The sequence below is a fragment of the Hemitrygon akajei genome, chromosome 3 (assembly GCF_048418815.1).
Source record: "Hemitrygon akajei chromosome 3, sHemAka1.3, whole genome shotgun sequence".
In the NCBI taxonomy this organism is placed as follows: domain Eukaryota; kingdom Metazoa; phylum Chordata; class Chondrichthyes; order Myliobatiformes; family Dasyatidae; genus Hemitrygon; species Hemitrygon akajei.
The window spans coordinates 36,434,344-36,449,205 of NC_133126.1; the positions used below are offsets into that span (position 1 = coordinate 36,434,344).

The following is a 14,862-nucleotide window of genomic DNA, read 5'->3' on the forward strand; positions in this document are numbered from 1 at the left end:
CTTAGATGTTCATAATCCTCCTGTGCATCATTCTGTTGAAACAACATGTGATTTTGGTTATGGTTCCTGTAAAGTGATAGGCCAAGAGCAGCTCTGAGGGAATTATGAACCTTTATTCTTAATAATTGCTAAATATAACTGAGAACAAGAAGGCAGTAGGGCAAACTTTGTAGTTGAAACAAATGTTGGCAGTAATGTGACCCATGGAGCAAATAGTGATATGTTGTAGCAGAATGTAAATAGGCTTATGAAATAGTTAAATGCATGACCAGTGCTTGGAAAAATCATGAGGTGAATAAGGGGATGCAGAGTAAGATAAAGAATATTATTCTAAAAGTGGGTGCAGGAGCAGAGGGACCTAGTGGTACACATGCATAAATCATAAAAAAGCAATAGGGAAGGTTGAGAAAGCACTTAATAACATGTACATAGTTCTGGGCTTAATTAACAGTGGTACTGTGTAAAACCAGGAAATTACGCTGAAGCAAAAATCAGTCTGTTGGATAAACAGTGAATCAAGCAACATCTGTGAATGCAAAGGGGTGGTCAACATTTCAGGTGGAGACATAGTATGAGGCCTGAGAGTGTAGAGGGAAAAGGTGAGAGTGAGAGGGAGACGGGGCTGATAAAGGTGGAATCAGATGAAGTGAGGTAGGGGATTACAATCAGAATCTGGTTTATTATCACTGACATGTTGTGAAATGTTGTGGTTTTGTGGCAGCAGTACAGTGCAATATACAAAATATTACTACAAGTTGCAATAAGAAATACAAGAAAATAAGTAAACAGTGTGAAAAGAAAGCAGCATAATGAGGTAGTGTTCATGGGTTCATGGACCATTCAGAAATATGTGGGAGTGGGGAATAATGGGCCGATGGGGATGGGAAAGGAGGTGGACAGTTTTGAGACAGAGAATGGTGGGTGATGGTGGAAACAAATAAGGGAGGTATAATGGGTGTTTGGATCCAAGGAGGCAAGGGGATCAGGAAAGAAAGCCAAGGGGAAAAAGTGCCTGTGTGGAAAGGTGTATAGGTGACAGATGGAACCAGCTGAGGGTGGGGGTTCGGGGGTTTAGAACATTTTTGTAAGGATTGTAAAGAAATTCTCTTCCTTAAAATATGGCATATGGTTATAGGATATTGAAGTCGAATTAGGCCATTTGACCTATTAAGTCTGCTCTACCATTTAGTTGTCACTAATGTTTTTTCATCCCCATTCTCCCACCTTCTCCCCAGTTAGTAACCCACTTACCAATTAAAGAACCTTTCAATATCAGTTTGAAAGACACTCAGTGATCTGGCCTTCACAGCGCTCTGTGGCAATGTGTTCCACAGATTCACCACCCTCTGGCTAAAGAAATTCTTTCTCAAGTCAGTTTTAAAGGAATGTTCCTTTATTCTGAGACTTTGCCCTCAGATCCTGGACTGTCTTACTAATCGAAGTATTCTCTCCAGGTCCATTTTATCCAAGCCTGTAAGTAAGTTTCAAAGAGGTCCGCCCCCTTCCTTCTGAACTCCAAGTTACAGGCCCTGAGTCATCAAAAGCTCCCCATAATTTAGGCCTTTCAAATTCAAGGGCAAGGTCAAATTTAATTGTCATTCAACCGTACACACGATTGCTGCCAAATGAAACAGCAATTTTCTGGGGCCACATAGAACCCAACAGTCACACATGACACATATAGCACGGGTTGGATGACCTAACAGAGAGCAGTCACAGTGGTTAGGTCTCTGGCACTGAGTCTGCCTCTGTGACTCAGAACGGAAAGAGGGAGAAAAGGCACACTGTGGTGATGGAGGATTTGTTACTAAGGGTTGCAGACAGCAGGTTCTGTGGGCGAGAATATGATTCCCAGATGGTATGTTGCCTCCTGGATGCCAAGGTCTGGGATATCTCGGATTGAGTCCTGAGCTTTCTTAACTGGGAGGGTGAACAACCAGAAGTTGTGGTCCATGTAGGTACCGATAACACGAATAGGTTGAGTGACGAGGCTCTGCATAGGGAGTTCAGGGAGTTAGGTATTAAGTAAAAGGGCAGGACATCCAGGGTTGTGATCTCAGGATTGCTACCTGTGTCAAGTGCCAGTGAGATCAAAACTAGGAAGATTAGACAGTTTAATACATGGCTAAGGAGTTGGTGTAGGAGGGAGGGCATAAGAGTTTTGGATCATTGGGCTCTCTTCCAGGGAAGATGGGACCTGTACAGATGGGACAGTTTGCACCTGAACTGGAGGGGCACTGATATCATAGGTTTGTTAATGCTGCACGGTGGGGTTTAAACTAGAGTTGCAGGACGATGGGAACAAGAGTGCCAGAACATTTAGTGGAGATGTTGTGCAGGCAGATGTTGGAAAGACCTCAGACAAAGTTACAAATCAAAAGGTTGAGCATGGCATGACAAGTGTCCTGAGCTGTCTGTATTTCAGTGCAAGAAGTGTCGTAGGAAAGGTGGATAGTGCTGAAGACGAGGTAGCTGGTTTACAAACAGAGGCAGTGTGTAGTGAGGAGAGGCTGTTGATAGGGCAACATTGCAGACAACAGGATGAGTTGCAACTAAAAGGCAGACAAAATGAAAAGGGTGAATACAGGACTGAAGGTGCATAGTATACAGAATAAGTTAGAAGAACTTGCAGCACAATTGCAGATTGGCAGGTATGATGTAGTTATCACTGAATCATGGCTGAAAGATTGTAACTGGGAACTTAATGTCCAGGGATGCATATTGTATCAAAAGTGCAGGTAGGAATGTAGATGGGGTGGTGTTGGTCTGTTGGTTAAAAAAAAAAATGAAATCAAGTCATAAGAAAGAAGTGACATAGGGTTGGAAGGTGCTGAATCATTATGGAAAGAGCTAAGGATGTGGTCTACAAAGTACAACGGGAGATAGAAAATGCATGCCAAAAGGGCAATGTTACAATAGTCGTGGGGGATTTCATTATGCAGGTAGATTGGGAAAATCAGGTTGATGGTGGATTACAGGAGGGGGAATTTTTAGAATGCCTACGAGATGGCTTTTTAAAGCAGCTCATAGTTGAGTCCACCAGAGGATCAGCTATTCTGGATTGGGTGCTATGTAATGAACCAGAATTGATTAGAGAGCTTAAGGTAAAAGTACCCTTTGGGGAAGTTATAACGTGATTGAATTCACCCTGAAATTTGAGAAACAGAAGCTGAAGACAGATGTATCGGTATTACAGTGGAGTGAGGGGAATTACAGAGTCATGAGAGGAATTGGCCAGAATTTATTGGAAAGGAACACTGGCAGGGATGACAGCAGAGCAGAAATCGCTGGAATTTCAGGAAACAATTCAGAAGACACAGGATATAAACATCCCAAAGAGGAAGTATTTTAAAGGAAAGATGACACAACTGTGGCTCACAAGAGAAGTCAAAGCCAACATAAAAGCCAAAGAGAGGGTATATAATAGAGCAAAAATTAGTGGGAAGTCAGAGGATTCGGAAGCTTTTAAAAACCAACAGAAGGCAACTAAGAATGCCATTAAGAAGGTAAAGATAGAATACTAAAGTAAGCTAGCCAATAATATTAAAGAGGATACCAAAAGTTTATTCACATACATAAAGTGTAAAAGAGAGGTGAGAATGGAAATCGGATCACTGGAAAATGATGCTGTTGATGTTGTAATGGGGGATAATGAAATGGCAGATGAACTGAGTAAGTATTTTGCATCAGTCTTCACAGTGGAAGACATTAGTAGTATAAGTGAAAGTTCCAGGTGCCAGGGGCATGAAGTGTGTAAAGTTACCATAACTAGAGAGGAGGTTCCTGAGAAACTGAAACATCTGAAGGTAGATAAATCACTTGGACCAGATGGTGTACACCCCAGGGTTCTGAAAGAGGTGGCTGAAGAGATCATGGAGGCATTAGTAATGTCTTTCAAGAATTACTAGATTCTGGAATGGTTCCGGAAGACTGGAAATTGCAAATGTCACTCCACTTTTCAAGAAGGCGAGAGGCAGAAGAGAGGAAACTATGGCCCAGTTTATCTTGCCTCAATGGTTGGGGAAGATGTTGGAGTTGATTATTAAGAATGAGTTCTTAGGGTACTTGGAGGCACTTGATAAAATAGGCTGTAGTCAGCATGGCTTCCTCAAGGGAAAATCTTGCCTGACAAATTTGTTGGAATTCTTTGAAGAAATAATAAGGAGGATAGGCAGAGGAGAATTGGTTGATGTTGTGTACTTGAATTTTCAGAAGGCCTTTGACAAAATGCCACACATGAAGCTGCTTAACAAGCTATGAGCCCATGGTATCATAGGAAAGATTCTAGCACAGATAAAGCAGTGGTGGATTAGCAGGAGGCAAAGAGAGGGGAAAAGAGAGCCTTTTGTGACTGGCTGCCGGTGACTAGTAGTGTTCCACAGAAACCTGTGTTGAGACTGATTCTTTTTATGATATATGTCAATGATTTGGATGATGGAATTGATGGCTTTGCTGCAAAGCTTGCAGATGATACAAAGATAGGTGGAGGGCGTAGGTAGTTTTGAGGAAGTAGGCTACAGAAGGTCTTAGATTAGGAGAATGGGCAAAGAAATGACAGATGGAGTACAGTGTCGGGAAGTGCACGGTCGTGCACTTTGGTAGAAGAAATGAAAGGTTGAGTATTTTCTGAATAGAGAGAAAATACAAAAAACTAAGGTGCAAATGGACTTGAGAGACCTTGTGCAGGATTCCCTAAAGGTTAATTTGTAGGTTGAGCCTGTGGTGAGGAAGGCAAATGCAATGTTAGCATTCATTTCAAGAGGACTAGAATATAAAAGCAAGGATGTAATGTTGAGACTTTATAAAGCACTGGTGAGGCCTCACTTGGAGTATTGTGAGCAGTTTTGAGCCCCTTATCTTAGAAAGAATGTGCTGAAACTGGAGAGGGTTCAAAGGAGGTTCACAAAAATGATTCCAGGATTGAATAGCTTGTCGTATGAAGAGCATTTGATGGCTCTGGGCCTGTATTCACTAGAATTCAGAAGAATAAGGGGTGACCTCATTGAAACCTATTGATTTGTGAAAGGCCTCGATAGAGTGGAAGTGGAGAGGATGTTTCCTGTGGTGGAGAGTCTAAGACCAGAGGACACAGCATCAGAATAGAGGGGCGTCCTTGTAGAATGGAGATGAGGAGGAATTTCACATAAAGAATCCCACAAATGTGACTGTTTGCCCTTTTAAGTCTTTTTCATGATTGCAAAACACTGCTGGTTATCAAGAACATTGAGTACTGCAGGTCTGTAGTGGATAGTGGTCAAGTTGGACTTATTGCAAGCCGTGGATGGCGAATCTATGGAATTCTTTGCTGCAGGCAGCTGTAGAGGCCAAGTCTGATGGATTTTGATAGGTGGAAGTTGGTAGATTCTTGATTGGTCAGGGCGTGAAGGGATACGGGGAGAAGGCAGGAGATTAGGGCTGAGAGGAAAATTGGATCAGCCATGATGAAATGGCAGAGCAGACTTAATGGGCCAAATGGCCTAATACTGTTCCTATGTATTATGGTCTTATATAATTATTATAGCAGAAAACATACAGTTGCTAAAAAAAAATCCAATAATAATAATCTAGCCCAAGTCCCTGCATGTCATGGCCTGTAGATTTGATGGTACATGGATGCTGTCCTGGAGCCATGTTTCTGCAGGAACAGCCTACAACAGTTCCTCATTTGGGTAATGCAGCCGCAAGCAAACACAATCCAGCTTGTCTCCCACCGAGCAAACACTGGAGGGCAGCCCCGATGGGAGGGGCCAGTCCCCAACCCAGTACGGAATCTAGTGGCACATAGCCAGCTCTGCCGTCTCCTGCCTCAGCGGCTGCAGCAATCTTCATCGGAGCATGAATGAAGAGCTGGTCCACACCACAACCGAGGCCACACAGCTCCCCTGCTTTCGGTCTTGCCAATGAACAATTGAATTGGACACTCAGTATTCTACGTTACCAATGTCCAACAGGGTTTTGCAATCACAAAAACATCCGAGACAATCACCTGCCTAAGCACACTGCCGCTGACACCTGTTTCCCTGGGTGTCTGAAGCAGGCTGTAACACAGCTTGCAATAAATCCAACTCGACCACTAGAGACCTGCAGTACTCAATGTTCTTGATAACCAGCAGTGCCTTGCAATCATGAAAGGGAAAGCAATCACATTTGTGGGATCCTTTATGTGAACCTCCTTTGGACCCATTCGAGAACCAGCACATCTTTCCTTAGATATTGTGCACAAAATGGGTTGCAATTTTCCAAATGTAGTCTGAACAATGCCTTATAAAACCTCAGCAGTACATCCTCACTTTTATGCTCTAGACTGCTCAAAACAAAATGCAAACATTGCCTTTGCTTTCCTTCAGACCAACTCAACCTGCAAGGTAACCTTGAGGGAATCCTGAATTTGGACCCATAAATGCCTTTGCACCTTTAATTTCTGAATATACTTCCTATTTAGAGAATAGTTCACACCATTATCTTACTACAAAATGCATAACCCCACACTCCTTATGCTGTATTTTGTCTGGCACCTCTTTGCCCACTCTCCCAACCTGTAAGTCCTTCTGTAGACTCCCTGCCTCTGCAGAAATGCCTGTCTCTTCACCATTCTTTGATTATCTGCCAAGTTGGCCACAATGCTGTCAGTTCCTGCATCTGGATTATTTATGCGTAAAGTGAAAAGTTGCGGTTCCAAAACTGATCCCTGGTGCACTCCACCAGTAACTGGTAGCGGGGCCATACTGAAAGGATCCCTTTATCCCTTTATTACCTTGCCTCTAAAGCTATGGGCTCTGTGAAAGCCTGATGTGCAAGACTTTGTCAAAGACATTCTTGAAAATCCACGACTACTAATTCACTCTCTAACCTGCTTGGAACCTCAAAGAATACTAACAGGTTTATCAGATAACATCTCCCTTTAATGAAACTGTGTTGATGTCACCCTATTTTATCATGAGGCAACCAGAACTGAACTCATAACTCTAAGTGTGGTTTAACCAGAGTTTTATAGAGCTGCAAAATTACCTCACTGCTCTTGAACTCAATTCCAAACATAAGAATGTAAGAACATTGGAAATAGGAGCAGGAGTCGGCCATCTGGCCAGTCGAGCCTGCTCCGCCATTCAATAAGATCATGGCTGATCTGGCCATGGACTCATCTCCACCTACCTGCCTCTTAACCACCCTATCAAGTTGTGTGGCATCTTTGAAGGATCTATGGATAAACTCTGTTGCTCTGCATTGCTCAGAATCCAGGCATTAACCTTGTACTGTGCCTTCAAGTTTGATCTTCCAAAGTGCACATTTTGCACTTTTCCTAATTGAACTCCATCAGACACTTCACTACCTGGCTCTGCATCGCTTTAGTTATCCAGTTTTATATTCATTTGTAACCTACAACTACCTTTCACACAGTCCACCAACCTTCATGTCACCTGCAGATTTACTAACTCACCCTCTTCCTCATTTATAATCATCACAAAGAGTAACTATTTTAATACAAAGGTGGCTGGATTTTGGAGCTACAGGGTAAAAGTAGCTTGAGTAGAGGAGAATGCAAAGCTGAGGTCACTATAAAATCAGCTATGGTTTTATTAAATGGTAGAGCAGCTCGAAGGGACGAATAATCTGTTCTAGCTCCTTGCTCATATGTGAAAAGGCTGAATATAAACTCAAGTGTAATACGTGGTCTCAGTTGTATAGAATACAGTTTAGATATACTTGAGGTCAGTGATTTACTATCACCTTTAAAACCTTCAAAAAAGCTATAAGAAAAAGTAGTGACGTAGCATTTAATGGTTCAATCTCCATTCAGAAATCAGATGGTTATGGGGAAGAAGCTCCAGTACCTCTTTTCTGATGGTATCAATGAGAACAGGGTGTGTCCTGGGTGATGGGGGTTCTTAACGATGGACGCTGCCTTTTGAGGCATCACCCCTTGAGGATGTCCTGAATACTGCAGAGGCTACAGAATACTACAGAGCTCACATGATGGAGCTGACTAATTTTACAATTCTGCAGCTTACTTCAAACCTGTACCAGACAGTGATGCAGCCAGTTAGAATGCTCTCCACGGTACATCTGTAGAAATTTTGATGTGTTTTTGGTTCTTCTTAAACTCCTAATGAAATATACCTTCTGTCGTGCCAAAGGCTGAAAGGATTGAAAAGAGACTGAAGGGAAATACTGGAAGTGTGATGAGAAATATCTGTTTAAAGGGTAATCACCCAAAAGGTTGTCTCTTTTTGCATTGTAACCCCAGTGTACTTCTGTGAACGACTGTGAGAGTGGGGAAAATTATTGAACTTAATCATGGTGGGGTTGTAAATGTACAACAATGGTGCCTTATGTGAGAGAATCAATTCAGTACGTGAGGGAAACAGGCTCAGTGGAGGAGGTAAGGAGACAGGAATTGTGGCTCATTGAGGAAGACCAGAAGCAAACATACACCTCATACAGTCACGATCTCTAGTTTTCCAGTTAAGTTCCATTTCCCGAATGACATTGGAAAATATTACTTATGTCCCGAGTTCCAAACTCGTGTATATGTAGAATTCAATGCTGTCAAATAATTGATGATTATAGTTAATGAACTAAACAATCAAATATTGAAACAAAATAACAGAAATGCTGGAAGGCTTCAGCCAATCAAGCAGTGCTGGCTTCTCTTTCCACAGATGCTGTGTACTGGCTGAGTTCTTCCAGCATTTATGTTTTTGCTTTAAATTCCAGCATCTGCAATTTATGTATTTTGCAATTGAGTGCTGAAAATTAGTGTGAAGTATTCAACAGATCTTATTTTTTTTATTATTACATGCCAATCTGCAGATTTAAGCTACAGTAGCTGAGTTCTTGGCAGTGGAATGAGATGTTATTGATGTTGATCGATGCATTTTGCTTTCCAACAGGTAAACTTTTACAAGTCAATACTGGTGCTAAAGAACAGCTGTTCTTTGAAGCTCCCCGTGGGAAACCCCAGATAATAAATAAGGCAGAGGTAAGACACAGATTTTCCAGGAGTGGGAGGAAAAAGCAATCTTATAAGGAAAAATATGCAATATAGTTTTTTTACATTATTAGAACAGTAGTAATATAAATATATAGGGTTTGTTATATGAATTTTCCAGGTTGAGAAAATTGATTGGGCATCTTGGACTTGTGTCTTGGGTCCTTCATGTGAAGGTATCTGGCCTATGGTTAGCGATGTCACTGATGTAACCACATCCTGTCTTACTGGTAACAAAAAAGTGCTTGTCACAGGGGATGACTTCGGATTTGTGAAGTTGTTCCGATACCCAGTGAAGGTAATCTTATTTCTGTTTTTGCTTACATTGTCGATATAGTTGTCTCATCTTTCTGGTAAATGCATTTCACTTCGTAAATTGTATTTCAATAGCCAAAGATGTTTTTAAAAAGATACAGACTCATTAAGAAAGTACATTTTTCTTTGCCAGGCAAAGTGCTGATTAGCTTTCGCAAACAAGATAAAATCGGCAGATGCTGAAAGTCAAAGTAGCACACACAAAATGCTGGAAGAACTCAGCAGGCTAGGCAGCATTTCTGGAAAAGAGTAAACAGTCGACGTTTCAGACCAAGACCCTTCATCAGGGCAGGAGAAAAGAGATGAGAAGTCAAAGTAAGAAGGTATGGGGAGGAGAAGAAGTAGTAGTACAAGGGCGTAGGTGATAGGTGAAACTGGGAGAGGGGGAGGGGTGACGTAAAGAGTTGGGAAATCAATTGGTGAAAGAGATAAAGGGCTGGAGAAGGGGGAATCTGATCGGAGAGAACAGAAGGCCATGGAAGAAAGGGGGGAGGAAGACCAGAGGGGGGTGATGAGCGGGTAAGTAGATAAAGTAAGAGAGGGAAATGGGAATGGTGAAGGAGGGGGAGTGGGCAGTTACCAGAAGTTTGAGAAATCAATGTTTATGCCACCAGGTTGGAGGCCATCAGACAGAATGTAAGGTGTTGCTTCTCCAATCTGAATGTGGCCTCATTGCGGCAGTGGAGGAAGCCATGGACTGACATATCAGAATGGGAAGGGAATTAAAATGGGTGGCCACCAGGAGATCCTGCTTTTTCCGGCAGACAGAGCGTAGGTACTTGGCAAAACAGTCTCCCAATCTATGTCGGGATACAGATACAGGATACAGATATACAGGAGGCCACACCGGGAGCACCGGATACAGTAGGTGACCCCAACAGGCTCACAGGTGAAGTGTCGCCTCACCTGGAAGGACTGTATATGGCCCTGAATGGTAGTGAGGGAGGAGGTGTAGGGGCAGGTGTAGCACTTGTTCTGCTTGCAAGGGTAAGTACCAGGAGGGAGATCGGTGGGGAGGGACGAATAGACAAGGAAGTATCAGTGGGGAGGGATGATTGGACGAAGAAGTGTAGCGAGCAGTCCATGACCTCTTCTACTGCTGTGATGAGGCCACACTCAGGTTGGAGGAGCAACACCTTGCATTCTGTCTGGGTAGCCTCCAACCTCTTGGCATGAACATCGATTTCTGGAACTTCCAGTAATTGTACCACTGCCCTCCCTTCACCATTCCCCATTGCCATTTCCCTTCACCTAATCTAACTATCACCTCCTTCTGGAGCTCCTCCCCCTTCCCTCTCTCCCATAGCCATCTGTCCTCTTCTATCAGATTCCCTCTTCTCCAGCCCTTTCACCAGAATCAGAATCAGGTTTATTATCACTGGCATGCTTCATGAAATTTGTCAACTTAGCAGCAGCAGTTCAATGCAATACATAATCTAGAAGAAGAAGAAAACAAAATTAAATAAGTAAATCAATTACAGCATGCATATATTGAATAGATTAAAATAGTGCAAAAAGCAAATAATATATATTTAAAAAGTAAGTTAGTGTTCACAGGTTCAATGTCTATTTAGGAATCGGATGGCAGAGGGAAAGAAGCTGTTCCTGAATCACTGAGTGTGTGCCAATCAATTTCCCAGCTCTTTACTTCACCGCCCCCTCCCGATTTCACCTATCACCTACTACTTTGTACTTCATCCTCTCCTCTCCTCAACTTCTTACTTTGACTGCTCATTTCTTTTTTCCTCTCCTGATGAAGGGTCTTAGCCTGAAGCATTGACTGTTCCATCGATGCTGCCTGGTCTGTTGAGTTCCTGTGTATTACTGATTAATTTTACCTATATTTCAATAAACTTTGTAGATACAGCTCAGCAATGGTAATGCAATGTGAAATAAACTTATAGATTCACAATGATATATTCTTCCATCTTCAATATTTGTTTAATACTGTAATAAGTAATTAAAATATTGTCTACCAAAATTACTTTAAATAATTGATGAAGATTAAGACATTTTATAATACATGCAAAATAGTTATTTAACTTAAATTCTTTATTGTTGCTTCCTCATTGAATTAGGCAAAATATGGAAAGTTCAAAAGATACATTGCTCATAGCACACACGTAACGAATGTTCGCTGGGCACATAATGACAGTTTGCTCATTACGATTGGTGGAGCAGATACATCAGTGATGATCTGGACACATGCAGTGGATGGTCACAAACAGAGCAGACAGTATGAAAGTGAGGAGTCTGATTTTGATTCTGATGAAGATGGAGGTAGGTACTTTAACATCAGAATGTTGTTAGGAGTCAGCCATCTGACAGCTCCTTCAAAGAGATCATGACTGATATGGCTGCAGACTGAGCTCCTTCCACTTGCCTTTTCCCCATTCCCCTGCTGTGCAAAAATTCTAACTTCATTAAATTGATTTAATGAAGTAGTCTGTACTGCTGGGGCAGACAACTCCACAGGTTCACAGATTTGTACAGACAGGATCTCCTTGTCAGGGAAATCCAAAGGAGGTGGAATTGTGTGTACATTAACAAAAGGTTGATGTACAAACTCATCGGTAGTTAGTAGTCATTGTTCTGGGCAATTGAACGTGTTACAATTAAATGTTGGCCACATGACCTGCTCAGGGAGTTTACTGCAGTATTCATCACTGCTGTCTACATTCCCCTGAGCTCAAGTGCCAAGGGAGAGCTTTACTGTATCATCAGCTCTCCACAAAACAAGCATCTGGACGATCTCTTCATAATTGAAGGAGACTTAAATCATGTTAGCCTGCAGGATATTTTACCCACATTCCACCAACTCATCACCATGGCCACTAGGGGAACAAACAAGCTCAACCATGTTTATACAAACAGACACACAGTCGGCCACCCCATTAACAGAGAAGACACAGACATCAAGGAATATTCCCCATCTGTCACCAGCCACATCAATAAGTGTGTAGACGTGACTGGTACCTCAAGAACAGTCATTCCATGACCCAAGCAGAAGCCATGGCTGAATGCAAAGGAACTAAAAGTCCAGGATGCTGCCTTCAAGTCTGGAGACAGAACAGTTCTTGGAGCAGCCAGGAAAAACCTCATCTTAGGCAGTCTTTGCCCTCTTGAATCTTACACAGGAAGGAAAATATCACTACTCACACCCCTCTGTACATTGCAAATTCAGGAGCACCAGTCTAACAACGCTTCCCAGTATATGTGGCTGGACATCAACTACACAAGGAAAAACAGCATTGACTAGTGAATCCTTCCTCCATCATGCTCTAAATAACTCTTGCGCATGCTTCAATTAATACAACACAATGCCAGCCGCGAAAGCTACCCCCCTCCCCCCAGGTGAGCAGCCATTGTCTGTAACAGCGGCAGACGTGAGAAGGACTCTGCAGAATCAACTCTTGTAAGGCAGCCAGGACACACAACAACCTAGACTGAGTACTCAGAGAGTGTGCACATCAGCTCACTGACATCTTCACGGACATCTTCAACACTTCATTCATCCAGGCCTGCTGTCCCCACGTGCTTCAATCAGCCACCATCATCCCTGTACTGAAGAACTCTACAGCTTCAGAACTAAGTGACTACTGCCAGTGGCACTGATGCCAATCATCATGAAGTGCTTTCAACAGCTGGTAATATGACATATCAGAAACTCCCCTCCTGCCACACTGGACACTCACCAATACGCTTACCAAAAGAACTGCTCTCCAACAGATACCAGAGCATCCGTCATGCACCTGGCCCTGGCACACCTGGCACAACAAGGACACTTATGTCAGAATGCTCTTTCTGGATTTCAGTTCAGCATTTAACACTATTGTCCTACAGACCTTGGTGAACTAACTCCTACTCCTTGGTCTAACTTCAGTTATACAGTGATCAATCTTTCCAAGAGGATTTCTAATTCCAAGATTAATATTTTTACCTGTCTCATTGCACAGGGCCAGATCTAAGACAGCATGTTCTCTTATGGGTTCAGTAACATACTATTCACAGATGCATTCTCTGAGGACCTCAACACTGCCTTTACCAACTTGCTTTACCCAATTCAATCTGAAAGTCAAACTCTGTTCCATTCATACATGCATTCAATATCTCTTGGTTTATTGCTTGTACTGTTGTAATGTTATGATTTGGCAGCCTATATTTTCCCTTTATTATTCCTAATTGCTACCAAGATGGATTCAACATTCAGCACTTTACATCTTGTATCATCTCTCATTATTGCCCTGATCTCATCCTTAATTAAGAGTGGTGCCCCACCTCACTTTCCTTTCTGCCTTTACACTCATTGCCCTTTTAGAATCTACTGATCTCAGTGACCTTTGCTTTTGGTATTAAGTTAGATGAATTACATTAACTTTTTAAGAAGTGCAATTAAGGAATGTGAATTCTGGACATAAATTATGTATAAGTTATTGATTAGTCAAAATTTTCATTATGAAATCTCCTGTAAGATGATTCTATTGTAGTCTTGTACTAAGGAAAGCAAAATCCATTTTCCCTGCAAATGTCCAATGCTGAAATGATTGAATAGAAGTTTTGGCATAACTATACAATTACATATATTTTTTTATTATATTTCATCAAATGCATTTAGTGAAACTGTTGCACTGAGAGTTTCCTATCAAATATATTGCCATATTACCAACAAGGTGTTTTCCTCATCTTTACTTTTGAAGATGTTTTGAGCCAATTAAATAAGTTTGTTTTTTGCTTGCATTACTTGAGAGTCGCTTAATGAAGCATCATTACACATCTCCAGTACGGGTACTGATGTTTGTGTACATTTTTAAAGAATCTTTAAAGTGATCAGGGTTCATGGTTTCTACTCTCTCCCCAATTCTCCACATCATCAACAAATGTTGAAACCTTACTTTTCTTAGTCTTCCTACAGTCCACTGAATTTAAGATCCATGCTTGATATCACCTGATCCAATTGCATGTTAAATATCATGGAGATCCAGTTAGTGAAACCTTGAAACAAAATCAATTGCTATTTCTCCTCATTGGTACTGATGCTTGGTGCATTTTACTGCAGGTAACTGTTTCTAAACGTTGACTGAATCAGCTATGTGCTGGAGTGGCAGGAGACCGCAGTTGAAATGAGATGTGCACTTAAAACTGAGAAAACTGCTTACTTACATCAGTTGGAGACACAAAATTCCTGTCCTTATGTTGCTTAAACCAATAGTTATAAAAGGTTTTATTTTCAAATAATTCAAAGCATTTCAAGAGTTTTCAACAAATTGATGTCTCTTACCAGTACTCAATTAAGTTATTGTGATTCTGTATCAGGTTTTCCAATTATGTTTCATGATTTGATCATGAAATATGCGTCACCAATGAACAACTATTTTCCATCAGTTAACTTGTCATAACCGTCAGTGTTTATGCTCCAAAATATACATAATATATACAGTGCAGGTATGTAAGCTACACAAACCAAACAGATTAAGAAGTTCAATAGTAGTATGGTACACTAAATGCCCTTGACTTGCTGTATGTATGGTCTTTTTTGGATGCGCTTAAGTTAACTGACC

General features: G+C 41.6%; 1 protein-coding gene across 1 annotated transcript in view; it reads left to right on the forward strand.

Annotated features, from left to right (window-relative positions):
- Positions 1-14,862, forward strand: part of LOC140724863 (echinoderm microtubule-associated protein-like 5) — a 192,151-nt gene that overhangs the window by 136,543 nt on the left and 40,746 nt on the right. Inside the window, exons 24-26 of the mRNA XM_073039574.1 lie at positions 8,892-8,980; positions 9,111-9,287; positions 11,383-11,584. Of these exons, the coding sequence (XP_072895675.1) occupies positions 8,892-8,980; positions 9,111-9,287; positions 11,383-11,584 (468 nt within the window). The remainder of the gene's footprint in view (positions 1-8,891; positions 8,981-9,110; positions 9,288-11,382; positions 11,585-14,862) is intronic.